The sequence below is a fragment of the Besnoitia besnoiti genome, chromosome XII (assembly GCF_002563875.1).
Source record: "Besnoitia besnoiti strain Bb-Ger1 chromosome XII, whole genome shotgun sequence".
In the NCBI taxonomy this organism is placed as follows: Eukaryota; Apicomplexa; class Conoidasida; order Eucoccidiorida; family Sarcocystidae; genus Besnoitia; species Besnoitia besnoiti.
Window position 1 is genome coordinate 1,747,766 of NC_042367.1, and position 23,688 is coordinate 1,771,453.

Sequence of the window (23,688 nt, forward strand, 5' to 3'; positions counted from 1 at the left end):
AGCGCGCTTGCGACAAAGAGTCGCAGAAACGTCGGGGATCGAAGTCACCGTGGGGCTCAGGAGGGACCCCCGCACTCCTGAGCCAAAGAGACGCTACAGTGCCCGAAGGCGCGTGCGGAGACACCGGCGAGACCGCCAGCAAAGAGAAGATCCTGCGCGCTCTCGCGTCCACTTCCCCGCGCCTCAGTACGGCCGCATGGTGTGCCGCGGGCGCCGCTCGTCCACGAAGCCCGCAATTTGTGCCTGCATTGCTGTATCTCGAACGAAAAAGAAAAAGAGAGCAAAAAATGCTCAAGAGAACTAGAACTTGGCGTGGCAAACACACCGGCACAGGTTTAGGGTTTAGGACGCGTGAAGCAGATGAAAAAGAGCAAAACGCCGCATGCGACTTCATGGGACGCTTTGACCTATCATACAACCTGCAGACCCTCGTGGGTACTCTGCTGCTGTGCCTTGCCTGACTGCGAGAAGCTGCATGCGAGGAAGCGACTCATGCGAATCCAGACGTAGAACTCAACCTAGCCCTGTGTGGGAAAAGGCTTGAGAAGGATATTATCCTGCTGCTATGGCTCCACTCAGCGAGAATAAGACCATAGAATGCATGCAGCGTTGTCAGCGTCTGTTGTGGCTGTACCTACCCGGAGTGAGGTATTGCTCCTCTCCCTTCTTGAGGCAGACTCGCAGGAACTTGCCGCCGCTGCTGAAGCCATTCATGCCTCGAATCGCGTTCACTGCCTGCAGATCCGCAGGAAGAAAAAACGCCGCACACATGCAAAGAGTTTGTTCATCAAATAGATCTACACACACATTTTCATGGCCATACGCGAAAAATCCAGAAATACACACCAAAGGCAAGAAATCGGAAACATTAAAGACGGAAAGAGGCCCCAAGCGGCAGCAAAGTAGCCAGACAATGACACTCCTGAGGAAGCAATCTTCTTGCACACTGACAATATGGTGTTCCCCGTATGCATATTGTACGTGTACTTACACGCGCGCCTGAAAGATTTTTCGCGTTTCACACGGTGCAAACCGACACGCCACGTTCTGTGTGTGTGTGCGGAGACTGAAGTCACACTGGCACTTCCTTTGCTCAATTTTTACTTTTTCCGCTGCCTGTTTAGCGTCTACCGGGCAGTTTCCACGCCATTTTCTTTGGGCTATTTACCGCCTGCGGATTGTCGAAGGACACGAAGCCGAAGCCTCGGCTGTTTCCCTGTGAACATCGCTGGATGCGCGCGGAGAGAATATTCCCAAAGTGCTGAAAGTGCTGAATCAAGTCGATGTCGTTCCAGTCAGTTGGAATGCTGGCCACGAAGACATTGCTTCCTGTAAAAAACAAAAGAGAAGTGCAACGGGAAATGAACTGACAGCGGCCTCTGCGCACGGTCGACACACGAGGAGGCCAACAGTCCTCAGACAGTATCGCGCCCTAGGAGGCTCGCCACCCTGCTCGCCCGGTCTGAATTCAGCTAGAGCCCGCGGCCCCCGCTGAGAGGTCGAGAACTCCCGCGTGCGGCAGTGGCAGCTGCCCCGCAGCCCCACGGTGCCCTCACGCCTGTCGCTCCCTCGCCGCTAGTGGTTCGACACTCGCGGCGGACGCGCAGACTACGCGTTTCTGCTGTCAACAGGGAGAGTCCACGCGCGTGAGGCAGCCCGTACGCGCAGCAGGCTGCGGTCTCGAAGCCGCGTACCGGGAGGCCCGAACCGCGTCACTGTGTTGTTAACAAACCCGACAGGGGAAGCGCTGACTGGCGGGGGGGGGGCAGAGGCCGTCTCAAAGTCCTCTGGCTTCTCCCACTGCGTCACGCCTGCACACATCGCGCCGAGGGATACGAGAATCTGAAAAGGCGTCCGCACGCCCCAGTTCCTCGCGGAGCGCCAGAGCGAGTGGCCGAGTACTATCACAGAAAGGGCAGACGGCGGTCCACCGGCTGCCAGTCACAGCGAGACGGCACCGCTCCGTCTTCCTGAACTGCCGCTGCTGGCGTGCGCGACCTCTGGTGCACGCGTCTGCTACGCGGTGCAAAAGAGAGCGCACAGAAAGCGAGTCTCTCCGCAGCGCGAAGCAAATCTGCACTTACCCGTGGTCGTGTTGTAGTAATAGGCGTGACCCTCGGGAGTGAAGAACTGCTGCCAAACCGACGAGGCTGTGAAAGCGAGAGAGGAGGACAGAAGACCAAGCGCGTTCATGTGGAACAGACAACGAGACGTCTTCCCTGGGTGCGCGGCTCTGGAGAAAGAGAAAGAGCCCAAAGCGGGAACCAGCCCCCAGAAGATCTTGGAGTCTACCGCCTTGCTCGCAGGCCGTCGCCAGACGGAGGGCGACGAAAGGCTGTGCATGCTGGCGCAGAGGACTCACTTGTCGCTGAAGCGGCCCCTGTGGCGCTTGCAGGTTTATCCTGGAAAACGGCGGATTTCGGCGTAGGTTTCTGGTTTGCGAAGCGCGCCTCGATCGGAGTGGAGCTTCCCTGAAGAGAAAACCCGATGCGGGAGGAGAAAATACGGTAACAGCGCGCAAGGATGGACTTAAACGCAGAGGAAAAACAGACTCCATCGCAAAAAAGCCTCTACAGCGTTGGTGCAGCCTCGCAAGCTCTGAAAACGGACACGGTACAGCAGTCTCACCGACATGAATATATATATATATATATATGTATGCATACCTATGCACATACATTTTCATGTACTTCTATATGATGATGATGATGCCCAAGTGTTCGTTACGCTCCACTGCCGATTCACGGAGAGAATACGCCGGTAGGCCCGCCACGTCCAACGGCGGGAGTCGCACAACGCAAATCTGGAGGCTTGTTGTCAGCGTCTAGGCGTGGGCCTGGCGGGGCTACCGATTTCGCATGCTGCTTCTGCTACGTGCAACACAACGCCTGCTCCACGCCCTGCACACGGTGCCGCCTGTATGCCAATCCTACATATACAGGAAACTAGTATATCTAACGGATTCATGAATATGTATGTGTGCACGGATTTTTATGTTTATGCATATGCACATGCAGATACGCTACTTGAGTCGACTAATCTCCCTAGGCCTTGTGCGCACCTCGAAGATTTTTTTGTCGTTCATGGCATCTATGGCAGCCTGCGCATCCATGACGGTCTCGTAGGTCACAAAGGCCCAGCCGCGGTCGCCCGCAGTCTGATCCATCATGTAGAAGAGAGCTGTGACCCCGCCATGTTCACCCACTTTCTTGCGAAGCTCCTCCTGCAGAGAGCATGCAAGACACGAGGCGTGGCGAGTGCTGTGGTGCAGTCAAACGTCCGAAGAGTCTACATAGGCAGAGCCAAGTCGCTGCAGCCCATGTGAGTCCCCCGCGACAGATCTGTCCCACGTGTACCTGAGGAACGTGAATGTACCTGTGTGCCTGTGCAATGCACCAACCGCAGGCGACTCCACCCCATTCACGCAAAGCCCGAGAAGTGTAGCGCCGACGTGTCAGCTTAGGATGCATCCCGCCATGTCTCCTCCGGATATGTGCGAATACAATCAAATATGAACATACATACAAGAATACATACGCCAACGCGTAACAGAAAATGCGTGGAACGCAGAGCACGACGTAGAATTGACACCAGTAAACCGAGCATGATGAGTAGCTGGATTCGCATGCTTGACCGCCGCGACCAAGGCGCGATGCGCTCTCGAAAGGGGAACCTCAAACCTGTCCATCCAAATGCGGCAGCTACACACTGTTGGCAGCTACACGCTGTCTGTGGCTTCGAAGACCCCGTCGCAGCAGACAGAAGTCGCTCAAGACCTTGAACGATCTTCACGCAACGCAGCACCGCCATCACTATTGGCAATGGCTGACAAACGCGGCTCCAAAAATTTCCCCGTCCCCTCTTCTTGGATGCCGCCGCTGGCCTTTTGTTTCCGCTGTGCGCTCAGCTTAGTGGAGCTCCGCCCACGGACGCCAAAAAGCTCCCTCATCAGTCTGCCGGTGAAGAGCGAAAGTTGCGTTGAAAGTGTGTTTGCCAGCGCGGACAAAGCCCCGAGAGGATCTCACCTCCGTCACAGTGTGAGGGATACTTCCCACGAAAATCTTCCTCGTAACCTTATCCATGGTGAAGCTCCTGGACTCCCTCAGCGAAACGATGTGAAAGGCTGGTCGTCCCCGGGAAAATCCCTGCCCCTACTGGACAGCCCCGGGGCAAACGGGCCCTCATGAAGGCCAGCAACCCCGCGCGATCGAAGAGGACGCCGCACGCAGAAGACGAGACAGGCCGAAGCCCGACGCAGAACTCCAGCGGGCCTGGAACCATCCAAATTTAATGTGTGCCTTGTACGTTGCCTGGGCGAGCCACGCTGCGTTGCTCGAACTGCGTCTCGACCTCTGCGCGTGCCCACGCGGTCGACACGAGTCCTTGCACGGCTTTTCAGACTGAGAAGCGCAGAAACACGGTTGGTGATGCACGGCAGTTGGACTTCGGGATACAGGACCGCAGCGATGAGGGCATCGAAGGTTTCTCGTGTCCCGACAGCCTCTAAAGAAACCCCGAGATTGCAGGTAGGCTACCACCGCCGCAGTCCGCTTGCTGCCGACACAGCGCCCTTCCTGAGGAGGGAGGCCTCTCTATACGTAAAAGGGAGAAATTCTCGACGCTTTAGTGCAAACTCGCCACAAGGCAAAAGCGCTCAATAATCGGGTTGCAAATTCAATCCAGAGGACAGCCGGGGCAGCTGGGAGAGGGCTCTTGCCAGGGAACGAAAAGGCGGAGGCAGAGAAACGCGCCGTTGCCTCTTTATACAGGACGCAAAACACAACTGGATTTGCGGCGAAAACAATCGTCCACCCCCCGGAGGATTTAGGGGCTTCGATACTGGCCGGCAAGCCGCCACAACTTCACTGCACTCGAACCTTTCTTCTGTGTCACGCCGCGAAGACGGACAGCTTCCTAAGACGATCGCTGCTTTCCTCCGTGGACGTTTCCGTGATAAAGAACGACGGAGTCTGTGCCTGGCAGCGACCACATGTACCGCTGACATGTTACACAGTGAGAAACATCGCAGCAGCTGATCTTGCAGCACATGGCGACAGAAACAAAGGGCCCGGCGGTTGCCCCAAAACGTGTCAATAAGCATGCTCTGTGTAAAGCAAACAACTGCAAACGTTGTAAGAAAGGGAGTTGTCTTTGGAGGCGTGGCTGACGCATTTCAAGTCACCTCGCGCTTCTTCGCGGTTTTTCCCATGCATGCTTGTCGACACAGGAGGGCAACTCGCGGTGCCGACACTCGAGAATACGTGGCGTGACGGGGCCGTGGAGAGCGCACGCAACGCGACGACGAGCGTTGGGCGCTGATGGAGACGCAGCGCCGACGGAAGAATGGAAATGAGACTCCACACTACGCATCCTGCTGCGACCTTGTATGGCGCCACCGTAGCAATCAGAGCAACCCTTCAAGGTACAAACAGGAAGAATAGCCTTGTTTCGGACAGTCGCGAACTTTTCCGCCGGTTTCAGCCATTGGCGAGGACTTTTCGATCCGCACCGAAGGAGGAATCGAACCCCTGCGCCGCTAGGCGCCACGTGATTTGAAGTCACGCCCAGCCACCAGGCCAGCTCATCGATGCGCAGATTCCCCCGCTCGGAAAGTGCGGTTCCGTCGCGTGTTCCGAAGGCCGTTCGCCAGATCTGAGAGATCACCTCTGCCGATGAATGATTCATACGGCACAGTCTAGAAGATCAAACTAACGGTGGCTGGGTGTCACGGGTGACTCCTCTGATGTGACCTGCTCTGTTACGCGTGGTTGCCCGCTAGTAATTACGAGAAAAGGAGAAAAACGAAGGCTCAAAATGTAGGCACAGAGCTGCCTACGGTTCCCGGAGCCATACGCTGAGAGCGACTTAGAAGACAGGCATCCTCAACAAATCTGGCATCCACTGTTGAAATGCTGACTATTTCAGTCAAGCGAGGAGGTTCGTGCCTGTAACAGTCTACAACTCCGTAGCCTATCCGCACTCACCTTCGAGAGCGACAGTGACTGTCAAGAGGCTCAGAAAGAAATGTTCACCAATGGTCCTGCTCTGGGGGCAGGTAATGCTTTTCTACCCATAAAGGCATGCCTTATCTTAGGGTTTGCAACACGCCGTTGCCTGGGAGAGCAGGTGAAGCGAGGGACGGAAGGGAAAGTTTCGTGATGCCGAGATGTGGGCAGCATGCCACGTGAGCGCAACTGGTACCACGTGTGTTGCCCACTTTTTTTCCGGCCCTGTACCTCCCCAAGAAATTGCACGCGATATGCACTTTTTGAGTGTTTTGGGTTCCGGAAGTGACTCCAGGGCTTTCTCTGTGCGGCACAGGGAAGCAAGCGCTTTCGAATAGACGCTCAGGATGCATACTTTGATAGCACAGAGAAACTTAGCAGCGACAAACGACGTGGCAAACTGGAATGCGGATGCCGTCGTATGGCGAGGAAGGTGACACGGGGGCTCTCCCCACGTGCTTACTAGTTTGTTATCTCCTGTGGAAGGTTGCAGCACGCTTCCTAGCTATGTGGCTCCGTTGACGGCCCCTGAGAGAACAGCTTGCGAGAAATAGATGGCAAACAGTTTACGGCCTGTTCGCGCGACACCAAGTGACAGCCTTATTTACGCTCTCTGGTAAGAGGCCGTGAACCAACCTGCCTGGCCCCTGATACCTGCGAAGGGGTAAACTTGCGGAAAATAATACTTCGACGAGTTCCGCGAAATGACACAAGCGAACAGGCAAAGCAGTGTCTCCTCCTTCGACTGATCTGACTCTTGAGAAGAATTTGAGTACGCAGGTGGACGTGAGCTCCGACTACACAACGCTTCTGTAACCGATCTAGAAACGGTATTTGTGTTGTCAGTCGATGCCTACGGCTGTGACAGGTACAATGTTACGGAGCTGTGGATCGCTCGCATTCACACCATTCGAGATGATCTGGAATTCTTGAATCCATCTTGGGCAGTGCTAGAGAAGTGCCATATAGCGGCAGCTGCAGAGCCCCGAGTCACCGGCGAATGAAGAAGCAGAACTCTCACGCCACGGGCAAGTCGTGTTCTATGCGAAGGTCTACCGCTTTTTGCCTGGTTCATACCGAGACTTTTGAGAATATGGTCATGTGATATAGATAACCGGCATGTATCCCGTATGGCAACCCCTGAGAGAAAATGTGGAGTGTCGTGGAGAGCTTCGTCATCTGACGCTGTGGCCCTGCCAGACATTTCAGGCTCTGCTAACGATGATGACTTGCATTTCCCTTGAATTTTTGAGAGTTCCATGAAACTTCAAAATCCATTTCACCTGCCAAAGTGGACTGCTCATCGCTCGTGTCTCAACCCTCATTATAATCATGAGCATCGTCCTCATCATGCGATACCGTTTTGGAATAGGCGCTGCTACCGAATATTCTGTGCCTGCGGCGCTCTGTTGATAGACTCGCACTCATCCAGTATCAACACCTGCAGCTTTAGGGAGTCCCATGGAATACTACCGAGTTCTTCTAATCTCCACTACGAACTGGCGGCGCCGTTGCTTCCTCGCTTGCGAGACACTTGTGTGTGAGCCCCGTTGGTGTCGTCCAGGCATTCAAGGATGGGGGTTCGTAACTCCATGCACCCAAGGAACTATTTTCAGGACTGCTACTTGCCGGTTTCGTTGCCGTACTTGGAAGCGACACACACAGGGAAACACCCTGAAGGATACTAGCGTTGTCTTGGGCTGCCAGTTTCAGCTTGCAGAAGTATGCTTGCCAAGTCCCCGGTACCTAGTTATCTCTCTGAGTACTTAGAATCAGAACAAAGGAGTCCAGTAATGGTGATGAAAAATGGGGGATCGCGTCAGTTCTTGGGGAAAACGTTTCGAAACCACCAATGTACTTTTGTACGAACAAGTTACCATATCCTCCGTACACAGCAGGCATTAAGAACATCGAAGGGGGAGGCGAGAGAGCCCGTCCGCATCAGATCGAAGTGTGCGCAGGGCGCATGCACCGACGGCCGCGACACATTCAGAACGCGGACACGGTGACCAGCCGCGACACGTGACCGGGAGCCTTCCGCGTATTTCGAACTCTTAAAGCGGCCTTTTTCTCCGCCGCCACAGTTTCTCGGTACAAACGACGCAAAAGAATAAAGTCTTTTTCTCCGTGGTAGGACTGGAGGGTTCAGCCTGCGCTTCGGCCGTGAAAGTCTGCGCATTCGCGGACCCTATAAGCTCCGTGTAAAGATTGTTATGCTGAAGTTCTCGCCTCGCACCGCTATCTTCTGAGTACAATGTTTCTCTTGTCACTTTTGTATACTTGGAAGACGGGGAATTGAGTGAGCAAGGTCACGTCGATGGTCACAAAGACGTCTCTACTTTGTTGTCAACATATGGTCGGAAGGGCAGCCTGTGGACCTCCCGGGGAGTCGTCTCCTCCGAAATTCGTCGTTTCAAATAATCCACGGTTGCATTTGTTCCCCGTATGGCTCGCGCCTGAACCACTGCCCAACGGGCTACTCGATCCCTCACGGTGTGTCGCCGAATTCTTGCACTAAGCGGTCCGTCAAATTCTCTTTTTCGAGGCGGACCGATTTCTTTGGCGCCGCACTGCGGTCCCCTCATGCTGAGGAGTCAGGCAAGCGGCAGGGAGGTGGTGTGATGGGTTCCTGTGCTTGAGTGCGGCCTTTTTGCTACTAGGCGGCTCGCTGAATGAGCCCTCGTGCATCTAAGTTGAGATTATCTGTTATATATTTTAGACGCTAACTTCCCGGCTGAACCTTGACTTCCCTTGTTATTGAACACGATTCAGTCAGGAACGCTAGTTCACCGTCAGATGTAATACGTGAGCTTTCGGGGTTCTCAGCAGCGTTTGCTGGGTGGTCGCCTCGGGTGCGTCTCTGCAATTTCAATTGGCAGGCCCTCGCATATCGTTCTTTCCCTTTAGGGCGCCTGCGCGGGCTTTCCCACAATACCAGCGATGTAAAAACTGGCCTGATCGCTCGGGGCTGCTCCAATGGTCCCCACACATTCTCCGCAGCCCGAGCCGGGCGTCCGTGAACGCGAACGAGAGGTTCGTTCGGAGAATATCGCGGAGAGCAGATGCCGCGAAGAGAGCGCTGCGGTGGTAGAGGGGGGATCGTGGGAGCTTGGTCATCAGGAGCAAACTCAGCCCCTGGTCTTCAGCCCCGTTTTCGATGAAAAAGCCCTCGCTCGGGGGCCTGCGGACTGGGGACCGCAGCGGAAAGGATCGCCAGGACCCGAAGAAGCGACTTCCCTAGACGGCACAGAGGGCGGATTGTCTCCGTGGAGAGGCTGCTGGTGCCCCGAGCCTTGCATCGTCCACGGGGAAGGCGAGACGGCGCCGCTATCGTCCGCTGTTGTGCGCCAGTGGCCTGCGTACGAACTCCTTCTGCACCACGGCGTGTCCGTCAGCCCCGGCGACGACGATGCGGAATCTGTCTACTCGTACTACTCCGCCCCGGACCTCTCTTCCTCTCGGCGGCTGCTGTCCTTTGACGACTTTCTTAACTCCGATGAAGACTCACCGGTGCCGCGGAGCGAGTCGCGGCACTGGCTCTCGAGTCCGCAGTCCTTCGCGCAAAGCAGCGCGGTGCGGCTGAGCAGCCCCGATCCTTCGGAGGGCGGCGCAACGCCGCCAGACCGCGAAGCGAGTCCCCCGAGCCCCTCCAAGCCTATGCGCGGCAGGCGGGCGGGCTTCCATCCCTTCAGGCACTCGGCGAGTTGCTACGCCTTCTCGTATCAGATCTCCGGCGCCGACCTGAGCTCGCGCCAGAATCCGGACTGTCTGGTGCTGCCGCTTCAGGGGATCCCCGGCTGCAGTGCTCCTCCCCAGGAGTCGCCCCCGGCAGAGAAGGCATGCAGCCTCAGCAACCGCCAAGCGACGACGCGGGGGGGAGACGGGGGCCTTGTGGAGCGCGACGGCGCAACACCGGGCGATAGCGAGGTAGCGGAGGGGGGAAGCGAAGACCGCGCGACGTCGCCACCGTTTTTGACGTCCTCTGATGAAGCTGAACCGAGGCGGGGATCGGCGTCCCTCTCTCCAGGGCCTCTGTCGTGGAGGAGGGCGCGAGGCCGCCTGGGCCTCGGCGGCAGTCTCGCCTCCGGTGTGCCGTATGAGGCCGTGGAACTGCGACAGGGGGCGGAGCAGGGATCGCCTGAACAAGGCGAAGAGTCGACACGCGGCGAGACGGCGTGCGGTCCTCTGCTGCTGCCTCTGGGAAGAGGTGCAGGGGCCCAGGGCCTCGCGGCCGTGCCTTCACGGTGTCGATTCTGGCATGCCGAGCATAGACACCGGCTGTTTCGCTCGAAGAAGCTCGCTGACAGGCGCTTTCTTTGGCGACATCGCTCGCTCTCCCTTTCGCTCTGCCGCAACGGGGCTTCTCCTCTTGCGTCGCTGGCCTCCTCCCCCCGGACGTCCGCGCAGCTCAGGGGCCCGCCGCCCGGCCGCGGCCTCACCCGCGACCTCGACAGTGACGCCACCTCGTCGGAGGCGTCGCCTGGAGGCAGCTGTCAGCTCGGTCGCGCGCGAGGCGCAGCGGGCTCTGTGGCGCATGTGAGCGCGGAGGAGGCGCATAGCGGGTCGCTGCGCGCACCAGGAGACAGACGCGGGCTGCCTGAGAGCTTCGCTAGGCTTTCCTCGTCCTCAGGCCATTCCGTCGCTTTGCCTGCCTCGCCACCACGCGCCCTGGCGACCGTCTTTGCCGCGCTGCCTGCGATGCGGGCCTCTCTCCGCCCGACGGGGTCTCTGTCGCCTTGCGGCCTTCCGCCGGCGCGCGCGGGCACCGTAGCGTTCGGCGACGCGTCGGCGAGCACGGCCCCTTTGCGGGCGGCAGCGTCCGTGGAGGGAGTTGGAGAGTTGCAGGATGCTGCGGCGCGCGGCTGGAACTCTTTGGAGAGGGCGCAGAGAGCGCCGCTGCGTCGGGCGACGACGCTGCTGTCGCCCCAGGCTTCGCGACTCGCGGGGTGTACCTGCGTGCCGCAGCCAGGGGCAAGCGCGGTCTTTCATCCTTTTCGCAGTCACTCAAGTTTGTACGTTCACTACACCGGGAGGCGATCGCGCCGCTCCCTGGCCTCTCGCATGCGCTCCTCGCCCGTTGTCGTGGCCAGTCCGCCGCCGGCCTCTCCCGCCGAGAAAGGGCTTTCGAAGCCGCAGCTGGACGCGCAGCCAGGGGCAGGCCCACAAGATGGAGGCGCGGAGACGAAAAAGGAAGACGGCCCTCTAGGCGAGGAGACGCGCGGGGTCTCGAGTCTCTCGGCTCTCGAAGATCGACGGCCGCGGCGGTGCCAAACGGCGCCCCACTCTTTATCGCAGCAAGGTAACAACGAAGGCGAGAGTTCAGAGTCGTTTGCAGAGGGACATAAGACCCTCAGTTTCTCGCGGTTGCTGTCCGACCACCGGAGTGGCGGGGTCTCGACCACCGCGGAGCGCGAAGCGGCGTCACGCCAAGTTGAGTTCCTCCAGGCGCCTTGCGACGAACTGCAGGGAGACGCTCCGCTGTCTGCCCGCGTCCCTCTCGCCATCCGGAGTTTTGCGGCGGCTGGATCTCCCCTGCATCCAACGTCAGGCGCGTCCGCTTTTGACGCGAAAGATGCACTCGCTTTTGGCCCTTCTCACGGGACACGGAGAATGCCTTCCGCGATTACGGAGACAGCGCCACCACACGGTCGCTCAACCGCGACTGGCTTCCTGCACTACAACGGGGCCGCGTCGCCCGTGGAGCCCGCCGGTGCGTCGCTTGCTGCAGAGGAGACGCCGGAGGTTTTCGCCTCGCCTGCGCGTGGGCGTTCCCCCGTGACCCAGTCTCTGGCGGCGAGAGGCCAGTCACTCACGTGCTTCACAGAGCCCGCGAGGGGTCGCCCGTGGTGCCGCGCAGGGGAGCAGAGCTTCAGATTTCTGGATGCCCTGGCGGACGACGCAGACGCCGTTGATGACGATGCAGATGCCGCTGAGCTGGCGCAGCATCCACGCGCGAAGGCAGGCCCTCCAGCCTGCTCGGCTGCGGAGGGTGGAGGGCGCCCGGGGCACAAGGCCTTGCTGCGCCCAGGCGGCGCTTTGGGGGCTGGGGCCCAAGGCCCTCCCGGTGAGCGCGTTGCGGTGGGCCTGCGAACATACAAAGAGGCAAACGAGGCCTGCGTGGGGTCGCGCGCACGTGAGCGAACGGCGTCGGAGCGTTCTTCGCTCTCATCGCACTTTGTCTCCGCCACGGCGTCGCCCCTCGCGTCGTCTGTGCCGTTGGCGGCGGGCGGCGTGGAGAAGACGCCGAGCCTCTCAGACAGCTCGTCGTTCTCTTCTCCGCGCGCCGTCTCCCTCACGCCGGAGCTGGAAGACGTTTCAGGGCTCGGTGGCGAGTTCGCGGAGGCCAGGTCTCCGTTCCGTTGCCGCCCCGATGCGGCGGTGCGGCACGCCCGCTCGGCTCCGGAGTCGCCGTGCCGGAGTCGGGGCGAGCCACGAGACAAGCGAAACGCTTCCTCGTGCCTGCCGCGAACGCCGTCGACCTGCTCGTACGCTCTCGTCCCAGGGCAGCAGCGCGGCTCGGCCTTTCTTCTGTCTCCCGCGCTCGCGTCGCCCGCCCTCCAGAGGCCCCCTCTGTATGCAGCTCTGCAGCAAGTGGGGCACTCGCAGCCGCCGCTGTACGCGCTGCCCAAGCGGGGCACCTCGGCGAGCTCGCCTGCGCGTCGTGCGAGTCCTGTCGACTTCCGGTCCCTCTCTGAGACGGAGAGAGCGCGTCGGCTCGAGCATCTCGCGTTCACGCGCGCGCTGACTCCGCCTGAGGCCACCGCGGAGACCGGCCTGCGCCACCCGCCCGCTGCGCAGCGGGCGGCAACCCGAAGCGAGGAAGAAGAGCCTTTTTCTGGCGGCCTGGGCCACTCGGAAGACGCTCTTTTTGCGAGACGTTTGAGCGGGGAGACGATGCGCGGCGGGGACGGCGACGGAGACAGTGCAGACGCCGCGTCGCTCCTCTTCCTCAGCAGCCCCTCGTCTTCCTCGCTTCCCTCAGTTCACCTCTTTCCAGTCGCAGGGGGGGCGCCGGGTCGCGGCGGCGCACGCTCGCCGTCCGCTGTGAGCCTCTGGTCGGCTGTCTCAGAGGCTGGCAAGCCCGGCGCTCTACGGCAGTCCTCCGACCCCAGCGGCACGACGACGCTCGTGCGGGATGCCCTGCCTGCGCACGCGTCTTTCGACGACCCGCGAGCGCCCCGCCGCTTCAGCGGCGGAGACAGCGTCAGTGTCGCGTTCCCCTTCCTCGCAGAGTTCGGCTCCAGCCGCGAAGTCTGCCTCGATCTGGCAGGTGGTCGCGGAGCCGCGCGCGCCTCGCACTGGCGTCTGGCACCCGGAGGAACGGCACCGCTGTCGCACTCTGCGCCACTCAAGAGCTCGGGGCCGTGCGCCCTCGTGGCGGGGCGCCAGGCCGGTTTCCCGTGTGTCGCGTTCCCGGCAGAGGACTCACAGTCGACGCCGGGATCCTCGATCTCGTCGTCTCCCGCTGTGCCCGCGTCGCCGCTCACGCCTGCCCAGGTCGCCGCGCAGGCTTCCGTTGCGGGGCGAGAGCGCCGCGGAAAGCGAGCGACCGGCTTCGTCGTCTTTCGGGGCGGCGCGGGTGATTTGGGCGCGGGGTTTCCGGAGGAGGGCGAGGGCGTGCCGCGGTCGGTGACTTCGTCGTCCTCCACCTCCTTCCTCTCGTTTGCGTCTTCGCCCCGGCGCTCCTACGAGCCGATGCGGCCGCTCAGGGTCCCTCTGGAGGACGAGCGGCGACAAGACCTCACGTATGCGTATGGGTATCGAATGGGCGCGCGAGACCTGCGGCGCGGCGCAGGACGAGAGGCCGCGTCCCCCATGCTAACGAGCGCGGAGGCAGAGAGACCTGCGCAGGCCATACACGCGCGCGAGCGCCCGCCGCCGGACGGGCTGGCGCCTGCCAGTCCCGATGCGGTGGTCGCACTGCCCGAGAGCGCCTCCGCGACGCAAGTCATCGTACAACTGTACCTGGAGCAGCAGCGGCAGCTCGACGAGCTGCGGGAGGAGCTCGCGGCTCTCCGCAAGGAGAAAAAGCCACAGGTCTCCGACCCCCGCGCGTGCGCGCCCGCGACCTCGCCCCTCTCGAGCCCGGTGGAGGAGACACGCCACCGGCTGCTGGGGGCCGGCGTGGTCAGCTCGTGGTGGGGAAGGCCGTCGGGCGGGTCAGCGAAGACGCCGATTTTGCCGCTTCCTACGTTTCCTCTGCAGCGGACGGCGGTCGACGGCGACGCGCGGGAGGGTCCCTTCGCCTCCGGCCGAGGTCTCAGCGCCGAGCGCGCAGGGGAGGGCCGCTTCGGGGTTCGGGAGAGTCGCTCCCGTGAAGCAGGCGCGGGATTGCAGGCAAAGGAAGTGAAGTTGCAAACGCCTCTGTCGTCCGGATTTTGTACCCCAGCGCCGTTCCTCGTGCCTGCGTTCCAGCCCCCCGCGCTGCCAGTGGCTGCGAGGCACCAAGATGCGACCTCGGCCGCCTCTTGTGCGACACGGAAACACACCGACGACGCCGCGGCGCTCAAGAAAAACGCCGCAGCAACGCGCGCGAGGGCGTCGCCTGCGGGGCTGCAGGGAGAGGGAGAACTGGCAGGTAGACGTAAGGGACAAGAAGCTGCGTCAGCGCGGGCGCCCGACTCCCGTGCCTCACCTCGTCTGGAAGCTGAGGCCGCGGAGCCGAGCTTGTCTCTGGCACACAGGCGAAAGGCGCTGACGACAAAGGCGGAGGTAAGCGGGGCTCCACGAGTGCGCGTCCATCACGCTACGCCGACGGAGAGAAGGCAGGAGCTCGAGAGCGCCGATGCGCGAGCACTGCGATCGATTCTTAATGCGGATCTGTCTCTAGCACTGACGACGGCGGGATCCGCTGTCCATTCGCGCGTGGGCGGCCACGCGGAGCGTCACCGGACCCGCGCGCCTCCAGTAGCCGCAGCCCTGTAACCTTGGCCGTGTTCACTGTCTGATCGCGAACCGTTACCTCCTTTGGGCCTCTTGGATGCGTTGCCGCGTTATCTTTGATGCCTCGCGCGGAAGCCCGCAGACAGATGGCGGCACCGATGCGCTCGTTTGTGTCCGTTTCTGCGGCGGACGTTCCTATGTGTGCTAAACTCCCCAGACATGAGAAGAGCAGCGTGTCCGTCGAGGCTCGCGCCGGGGTGATGTCTCTCGTTGTGCATGTTTGTGGATTTCGAAATCGTGTTTTTTTCAGGCCGGCGAGGAACGAGGCCCTCGCGCTGACGGCGGCGCAGCAGCTGAGAGAAGCGACAGAGAAGAAGAGGAGGAGGAGACTTGGGGAGAAGGCTGCACGGTGCGCGCGAGGCTGCGTCTCCTCGCGGCGTTTGTCATAGACGAGGTCTTTTCCTATCGGCTGCGTGAGCCCGCGTCGTCTTCAGAGCGGCCTTCAACGGCGACCGCGGCGCCTGGCGTCGCGTCAGCGGCCTCCACAGAGCCAGGCACGCATCGTCTCGCGCCCGCATCCGCGCCTCAGCGCGGAACGAGGATGCGTCTGTCGGCATCAGCGGATGGCTCGCCGGCGGAGGGGCGCCCGGGTGCAGCGTCACTGTCGCCGCTGTCGGGGCTTCGTCCAGTGGCCACGGGGTCTTCGTTCCTGTCGCTCGCGCCTTCTTTTTCCTCCCCGGCTTTGCATGCGCTGGGCCCTTCCAGCGGGGTTGCGGGGCCCCTGAGGCGCGTAGCTTCGGACGAGTTCTCGCCGCGCAGCTGCGAGGTCGCGGAGCTGAGCTTTCTGGCGCACGCTGAGAACGGCGCCACACGCGGTGGGCGCGACGCGCGAGTGCTGGTGGCCGCAGCGGAGAGCCGCGCGCCGAGCGGCCCTGGGAGGTTCCTCCTGGAGAGCGGCGCAGGACAGGCGGGGGCGACGGCTCGCTGGAGCTCAGAAGGCGACCAAACGCCGCAGGCCTCACGGAGCCAGGACGGCGAGACACGACGCGTAGCGGCGAGGGGTCGCGTGTCCCTGGCGCGAGGTGGGAGGGCGGAGGATGTCAACATGCGGCCGCAGTCGTGCGGCGCGAGCTTCTTGGAGACTGCTGGTCTATGGCTGCCGGGCGCAGTAGGCGCCGAAGACGCGAGACCGCGTGCGTCCGCCTCTCAGCGTCGGCGAGCGTCGGCCTGCGCGGAGCCGCCTCCGGCTGCGAGCGCGAGCCGCGCGGGCGGCGTCGCGGCGAGCAGGGACCAGAAGGGAGAAGCGTGCAGAGCGGGCGGGGTGAAGGGTGACGCGGCGCCGAAAAAGAGTCGGGAGGAGGAGAAGGCGGAAGACGACAACAGCTGCACAATTCCAGACACGCCCTTGGGGAATCTCTCCCGGGTGCCTTACAGACTGGAGCGCGTCGTGTACCTTGGCACGGCTCTCTGCCTCGACGCGGTGCTCTACGAAGTCACCTTCATGCCTATCCAGGCCCTCGTGCTGGTGGTGCGGCTGGCCGCCCACGCGCTCTTTGGCGGCGCGGGCGGCGCCAAGGGGCGGGGCAAAGCCCTCGAGGCGATCGACAAGTCGGCCCCAGGCAACGGGCACGACCGAGAGGCTGGGGAGTCTCTCACGGCTTCTCACGCGCATCTGGCTGGAGTGCGGTGGACACAGAGGCGGGGCGCGACTGCAGAAGAAGGCCAGGGAGAGGCGAGGGTAGAGACGGAGGAGCGTGGAGAGGGGCGCTGCAGCGGATTGCGCTGGGGGTCCCTGACGCCCGCCGCGGATACGGCGGGCCGTGCGTCAGATCGGGGAAGCGAGCCCGACGACGTCGACGCGCAGGACCGTGTAGTACTAGCTGGAGGCGGCAAGTCGCGACTTGGGGGCCCGCTGAAGCCTGTGCTGGCGCTGTGGCAGCTTTTTCTCGCTCTCCTCTGCCTCCTTCGGCAGACGCTCTTCAGGCTCCCCTGGTCGCCGCTGCTGTCTCGACTCGCGCACTGTGTCGGTGCGTGGGGAAAGAGCTTCGCGGCGCGCGTCTTCTGGCGCAGGAGGGCGGACAACCGCGAGGGCGCGCTGCGCCTTCGGAAGCCGCAGGAGGGAGATGGAGGCCTTCACGGCGGCGGGAGCAGAGCCCAGACGAGTCACGCGAAGAGCGGCGCCGCCCACGGCCAACTCTACAGGCGCGCTGCAAGGCGAGGCGAGACAAAGAAAAGCGAGCGGCAGAAAGGCCACGCGGACAGCGGTTCCTCGAAGTCACTCGGCCGCTTACCTGCGCCGGCGCCTCCTTCCCTTTTGCGGCGGCTGAGCTTCTTCGTGCGGCACGTCGGAGGCGTTCTCCGCAACGCTGCGGCGTTGCCTGGCCTGCGGACCGCGCTCGCGGCGGGCGCCGCCGGCGACAGCGGCGAGAGCGTCAAGAGCGGCGAGAGCGGCGACCGGAGAAGAACCCGGGGGGAGCGAGGGCGCCAGCGGGGCCGGCTAAACGGCAGCGCGAGCAGACTGTCTAAAGGGGACACAGAGGAGGCTTCCGGTCTGCAAAGCGCGCTGCAGGACGACACGAGGCCGAAGAACAGAGGTCTTCGCGCGCCGTCGGCATGCAAGGCAGACTCTCGGGGCCTTAGCGTCGACGGAGCTGGCGTCGATGAGGCAGCCGGGCACGAGCCAGAGTGGGAGGAGGCGCGGCCGCCGGAGGGAATCACTGAGAAAGACGCGCGATTGCAGACTGATGCGGCGGGAGGGATGAGAGAGTCCCGAGGCGGAGAGGAGGTGAGGAGTCAGCGGAAGGCCGGCAATTACGCCTTGCTACCTTCGGAGCGACACGCAAGCCACTCAGCCGAGCCTAGGCGCGCTGCGGGGCCTGAAGAGACTGCCACCACATCTCCTCTCCCGGCCTGGAGAGCGGAGCCGCCGCTGGACAGCGTCGGAGAAGGGAAGGTCGGATTGAGACAGAGACTGAAGCGAGCCAGCAGTGTGTTTTATGGCTGGACGAGGGGCGCGGCTGGCGACGGCAGCAAGCCGGGCGCGGCGGGCCCCAAGGCGACGCTGGAGCGGCCGCCTGGCTCTCCGCACGCGCGCGGGGTCGACAGCGAGGAGATACCCCTGGCAGAGGTTTTGAAGCAGCCTCTGCGTAAGCAGCAGTCCTCCCCGGCGGTGGCCTCTTTGACCGGCAAGAGTTCGGTATCCGCGTTTCCGCGATCCTCATCATGGTCGTCGGCTTTCTCTCCTCCGTCTGCGTCGCCTGCGGCGTGTGCATACGGACGGTGGCTGGCGTCTGCGTTTCCGCTCGGGTTCTGCGACCTCCCGCCGCTGCTGGCGCCGGCGGACGTCTGCGCCCTGGTGCGGTTTTCTCTCCTCGTCGCGAGCGTCTCGCTGTTTATGCTTCTCGACACTTCGCGGATCTACCACTACATCCGCGCACAGCCCTTCATGAAGCTCTACGTCGTGTTCAACATGCTGGAGCTCTTTGAGAAGATGTGGCGCTCGCTCGGGCGCGACGTCATCGATGCCCTCATGCGCACAACAGTCCAGCTCCTCTGCCCCTCCGCGCGTGCGACTGTGGCTCCGAGACCTGCACGCGGTGCGGTCGCGCCGGCGCAAAGTGAGGCGGATTCAGCGGAGAAGAGAGACGCGCGAGCCACGCCCGAGAAGGCTGAGCGTGCCCCGCGCGAACGATGCTTGTGCTTTTGCACTCCAGGGGGCTTTCCGCTTGGCGCCGTCTCCCCCGACGAGCGGGCGTTGAAGCGCAAACTAGCCAGGAAGGCGGGCGACAGAGGCGGCTCGGCCTCGCGCAGAGTCCGCTCCTCTGTCCCGCCGATCTCGCTGCCCGCCGCCGCAGCCTTCAAGCCGACCGCGTTGGACCCCACGACCTGCCTGGGGAGTCGCACGTGGACCGGCGCCTGGGGCGCCGGTCCGCGCCTCCTGCTCTCGGGGGAGAACTCAGAGAGCGGCAGCGCCAGCCCACTGACTGTTGCGGAGTTGACGCACCCTGGAGATTTGGAGTCGTGGCCAGACTTTATGCGCGGCCAGGCGCCCCCGGAACGCGCTCTCGCTGCCGCGGAGACGGTGTCGCCCGCCTCTGCGTCGCCCCCCCCCCGCTCGCCCTGCGCGACGCCGGCGTCAGCGGGGCTGCGAAAGGCCGGCGGAGAAAAAGGGTGGCGTCTGGTTCTGGGCCGCCTCCTCGACCCCGCGCGTCTCCTCGCCGCGCTGTCGCCGCTCGCCCGCTCGACGCTCTTCCCCGCGCGAGCCGCGGCAGTCGAGGGCCTCTTAAAGCAGCGCCGCGGGCTGGGCGCAGGCGCGGCGCAGTCGCGCAAGTCATCTGAGGCGTCCTCGGCGACTCGGGAATCCGCTTCGCGGTCTTTTTCAAAGGCGGGGGACGCTGCATGCGCGGCAGCGGGGTCTCGCAGACCCTCAGGGGGCTGGAGCTCTCCGCCGGCGTCGCCCGCGTCGTGGGCGGCGTGGACTGAGTGGTGGGGGCGCTCTTACCAGTGGCGGCTGTGGGTTTTCCAGTACTTCCTCGTTCTCGGCTACGTCCTGGTTCACACCTTCATGCATCTGGTGCGCGTCCTCAGCCTGAACATCGCCATCAACTCCTCAGAGGTAGGTTCAACGACGGAGTGAGGCATGCGGCGCCGCGACCGCGGTCGTGGCCGCTCGCCCACGCGTGGGCTGGAGAGCCGCGAGCTCCCCCTGTCGGTCGCCGCGCACCGCCTGCGAAGGCGTCCAGATGTCCCTTTGCATTCGCGAGCGGCTCCATAACCCTTCCCTGATGCTGCGTGACCTACACAAGGCCCTTCAGGGTTGAGGGTTTATTCTCTCGGGGCGGGCTCGCAAACGCGGAGCCGGCGAGCGGCGACACTCACATACAGCCCTTTGCGACACTTACGTGTATGCATGTTGAATATAGATTCAGTTGCATGAGCGCGAGTAGAAGGGTCTTGTAGGCGTTGCATGCATCACGCAGTAAACCGCAGCGCCCAGCGTCCGCCTGCAGCGGCACCGGCGGTCGCGTTCTGCGGATGCGGAGTGAGCAGATGCCTTTGTCTGTGGATGAACACAGAGATGCGAATGCATCATGAAGGCGCATGCGATCACGTCAGGCTACACATGGATGCAATTGCATATACCTATACACATATCTACATATCTACATTTACATATTTATAGGTATATACCTGGGCGTAGGTATGCAATGCACTCTTGCGTGTCCTGCGTGTGCGCCCTCTGCATGCGCTCAGTCGGCGATGTTTTTAATTGTGGTGACGAACAACTTCGGAGAGATCAAGTCGACTGTCTTCAAGAAGTTTTGCTCTACGACGCTCTACTCGATCGTCGCTGCGGACGTCGTCGAGCGCTTCCAGCTCTGCTGCGATGCGTTCATTGTCTCGCTGAAATTGGCGACCGCGGCGTCTCCGCGCGCGACATCGCTTGCAGCCGTCTGCTCCTGGCTGGTGAGATCCTCACTCCGCAGGTCTTTCCTCGCCGCTCTCGAGTTGCCTCTTCTGGCTCTCTCTCGAGTGAGGCGCGCTTTCAGACGCTTCATCCAGTCGCACCTTATGCGAACTGGATTGGGCGTTCACGTTACAGCTTCGTCTCTTCGTTTAGGGTCTGAGGTAAACCGTAAACCTTTGTCTTTCTCTCTGCTTCTCTCGTCTTCTTGTGCGGGGCGATGCCTGCTCGCAAGTCTCCGGTTACATGTCCAGGCTTTTTGCTCGATCCTTAATCATCTTTCTCTGTTCTGCGAATTCGCGTGGCGCGTATGCATAGAACGGGAGAACAGGGATGCTGGAATCAACGTCTGACCCTGGAATCCTCTGAATCTCGAAGATACTAGGTTTATATTTTTTACTTACAGCCAATCATACGTATATATATCTATATATGCATGTATATGAATATGTGTATGCATGTGTGTGTGGAAACTCGAGCTGTTTCTGTTGGGCCGGAGGAAGCGTGGTCGCGGGTTACCTGAACCGTCCCCGCGTTGTCTCTCAGCAGTATACAAACAGATATATATATATATATATACATTCATGTATATGTGTATAAGGGCATTTATATGTATTTCTGTGTTCAAGCAGACAGCGGAACAGGCAGTCGATGCGAAGGTTGTGCTGTATGACTCGTGTTTCGTGCGGCTGTGTGTCGGCGCAGTGCGGAGTGTTTCTGCTGGAGATCGCGGTGGACTGGGTCAAGTTCCTGTCGCTAGTCAAGTTCAACAACATCCGCGCGACGGCCTTCGAGCAGTATCAGCGCGTAAGCGACGCAGCGCGCAAGTTTCGAGTGTCGCGCCTTCGCCGAGAGAAAGCCGAACTTGCGGGAGATGAGAAGAGAAGATTCTCGATTTTGTGGTGTGTGTGGCCTACGCCGTGGTTGGCCGATCGCGTCTCGATGGCATCGCTCTCTTCAATCCCGCGCTGAGCTCCGGCGTTGTTTCGTAGATGCCTTCACATGTGCCTCGGTGTCGCGCGGGCCCCTACCCAGTTCCCTGTGCATCTGCTCTCTTTGCTTCCCCTCCTGCGGCCGCTTCTGAACCCTAATTCCTCCCCCCCGCCCGCCCCCCTGTGCCTGGAGTTTTTGGCGTTTCGCGAGTGTCTCTCGACTGTCACTGAGAGTCCAAGCACTTTTCTTCTCTCTACGCATCTCGCGCGTACAGGTTCTGTTGGCGGACGTTTTGCTCTCTCGCGTGCCCCAAGCGCAGGCGCACCTGCTGCCGTCTACGAGCTTCAAAGTGCCTTGTCGGCGCATGTACGCCTTCTCCCACATCCCGACCAGGTATGCCTCGAAGGAAAATTTTATTTCACGCAAGAGACGCTCGCGCGGTCGGCGCGATTCGCCCCGTATACAGTCGGATTCCACGTGCCCCTTTCTCTGTTGAGAACTCAGCCGGGAAAGGGTTCGCGCTAGAAAACCACGCGGAGCAGGCACTTCAGCTCCTCCATACAGACGCGCGTCACACTCTCGAGAGGAGACAGGAGACAGCCACCGGGTTTGGGCCCTCTCCTGCGTGACTGTCTCGCTGATCTTGGCGCTGTGGAAAAACAGGAGGGAGGGAACGCATGCAGAGATTAGCTGCATGCGGCGTCGAGACGCAGGCCGCTCAGTGGAGGAGGAGGTCTTCTGTCCGCCTGAAGTCCTCACGGGGGCACCAGCTGCCTCGCGCGAGAGCCCCGCGCGTGCCAACCTTCGTTCCGCTGGTTTGTCGAGACCGTGAGCTTGGTTCCGATTTTACACTGCCGCCTCACTGGACTGCTTCATCAGCGAAAAGGGTTGGAGGATGTGCCTGTGCCCTGTGCGCGGCTGCAGACGCATCGGATTCATGGAGCTTCCCATCGTCACGCTCATCGTTGCCTGCTTGCCAGTGTAAGTCTCTGCGGCGGCTCCAAGCAGCGCCCAGACACACACACAGACTCCTGAAGCACGTGCGTGCATGCGTGCATTACGTGACTCCGCTCTGTGCACGCACCTGGATTTATGCATGCGTTTAAAAGCGAGGTTCAGACGTGTATGTGCGGCTGGAGTGAGGAGGGTCGCTGGTCTTCCGCGCCGCGGCTGCGGAACGCCGCACTCGCGGAGGGTGCGACAGAACGGGGTGCTGGCACCAGGAGAGGAAAAGCATCCGCCATGTGAGGCAAATGCGCCAGTCCCGACAGTTGGGGAGAAGAAGATGCGGCAGCCGCGCGGCTCTCGAAGCCAAAATTCGAGTTGCAACTTGCCGGATGAGAGACGACACGCTTGTTTGTGCGTCCACTGTGCGCGGCCGCGTCGGGTGGAGCGAGTCGGCGCGCGTCTGCTGCAGAGCTGCGGAATGAGGAAAGGGGGCGTCCATTTTCTCTCCGTGCGATCGCAGCCCGTCTCTGCTGCCATGTGTTTGTGCTTCTCCTACAGGGTGTCGTGGACGTCGACGTCGACGCTGGTGTGCGCGTTCTTTGGGTGGGTGTGCCTCTTCGTCTCCAAGGTACGCGCAGGCGCTTAGGGTCTAGGAGCGTCGGACGCTTTTCTCGCTCTTCTTTGCAGCGGCAGATGGGGCTTCGCGAGAGAGGGACAGACTCTCCACTCTTGTACGCGTGTGGACCCGTGAAGCAGCGACTGGTAAATCCTGTACTCTCTGATTTCGCTGCTCTTTTTGCGACGTGGATGGAGGCCTTTTGTGTGCTAGTGTGCGCCCAGGTCGTTCTCTCGCTGATGATTGTGGCCTTCGCGACGAAACGCCGGAAGGAGTTTCTCGCCCTGGAGCCTCCCTTTGGTAAAATCAACGCGCTGTAGAAGAACTCCGGTTACGAGATACAGACAGCCAAGTTCTTTTTGATGGCAGCACACCGCCACCACACTAACTGCTTAATACAATTACAAAGTGTTGGATTTCACTATTAGAGTAACGATAACAGATCGTCCACGCGAGCCGCGAGTCTGATCCCCACCGCCAGTTCACTCAGCTCTTCCGATGGAATCGCGACCTTTTATGGCGCGCGACAACAGCTCGCCTGGGCTGCGTCCGCCTCCACACCGCCGGCCTGCGTGGAACACGCTACAGAGCCTGCATGTGTCACTCGCTCGCGGCTCAGATGAAGATCTGAACTCAACAACCTCATTTGTTTGATGCGTTTCGCCAGACGGCGGAGACGCGCACAGAAGGCGGCTCTCTGTCGTCCCCGACTCTGGGGCGGTCTGGCCGCGCCAAAAATAAAGACGTGCTCTGAACTGTCTGCTGTCCCCCCTTTCTCTTTACATGTGCTTATAAATAAATACGTATATATATGTATATAAGCTGTAGAGAGCTCTGCA

At 61.3% G+C, this 23,688-nt stretch overlaps 2 protein-coding genes and 1 non-coding gene across 3 annotated transcripts; 1 reads left to right on the forward strand and 2 right to left on the reverse strand.

The window, feature by feature from the left end:
* Positions 1 to 183: 183 nt before the first annotated feature.
* Positions 184 to 4,082, reverse strand: BESB_024460 (clustered-asparagine-rich protein; the record flags this gene model as incomplete). Its single annotated transcript, XM_029361148.1, has 8 exons — positions 184 to 251; positions 639 to 735; positions 1,169 to 1,329; positions 1,695 to 1,811; positions 2,085 to 2,150; positions 2,363 to 2,471; positions 3,062 to 3,223; positions 4,026 to 4,082. The coding sequence occupies 8 exons, from the start codon at positions 4,080 to 4,082 to the stop codon at positions 184 to 186; spliced, it is 837 nt and encodes a 278-aa protein (XP_029215963.1).
* A 1,422-nt stretch (positions 4,083 to 5,504) lies between these two features.
* BESB_024570 lies at positions 5,505 to 5,591 on the reverse strand. The gene has a single exon. It is a non-coding gene; the product is annotated as a tRNA-Sec (tRNA).
* A 3,390-nt stretch (positions 5,592 to 8,981) lies between these two features.
* On the forward strand, positions 8,982 to 23,169 carry BESB_024470 (uncharacterized protein; the record flags this gene model as incomplete). The annotated part of the gene is made up of 10 exons (XM_029361149.1): positions 8,982 to 9,038; positions 9,126 to 14,717; positions 15,199 to 18,429; positions 19,372 to 19,503; positions 20,142 to 20,354; positions 21,058 to 21,159; positions 21,560 to 21,678; positions 22,210 to 22,266; positions 22,792 to 22,861; positions 23,074 to 23,169. The coding sequence occupies 10 exons, from the start codon at positions 8,982 to 8,984 to the stop codon at positions 23,167 to 23,169; spliced, it is 9,669 nt and encodes a 3,222-aa protein (XP_029215964.1).
* Between the last annotated feature and the right edge of the window lie 519 nt (positions 23,170 to 23,688).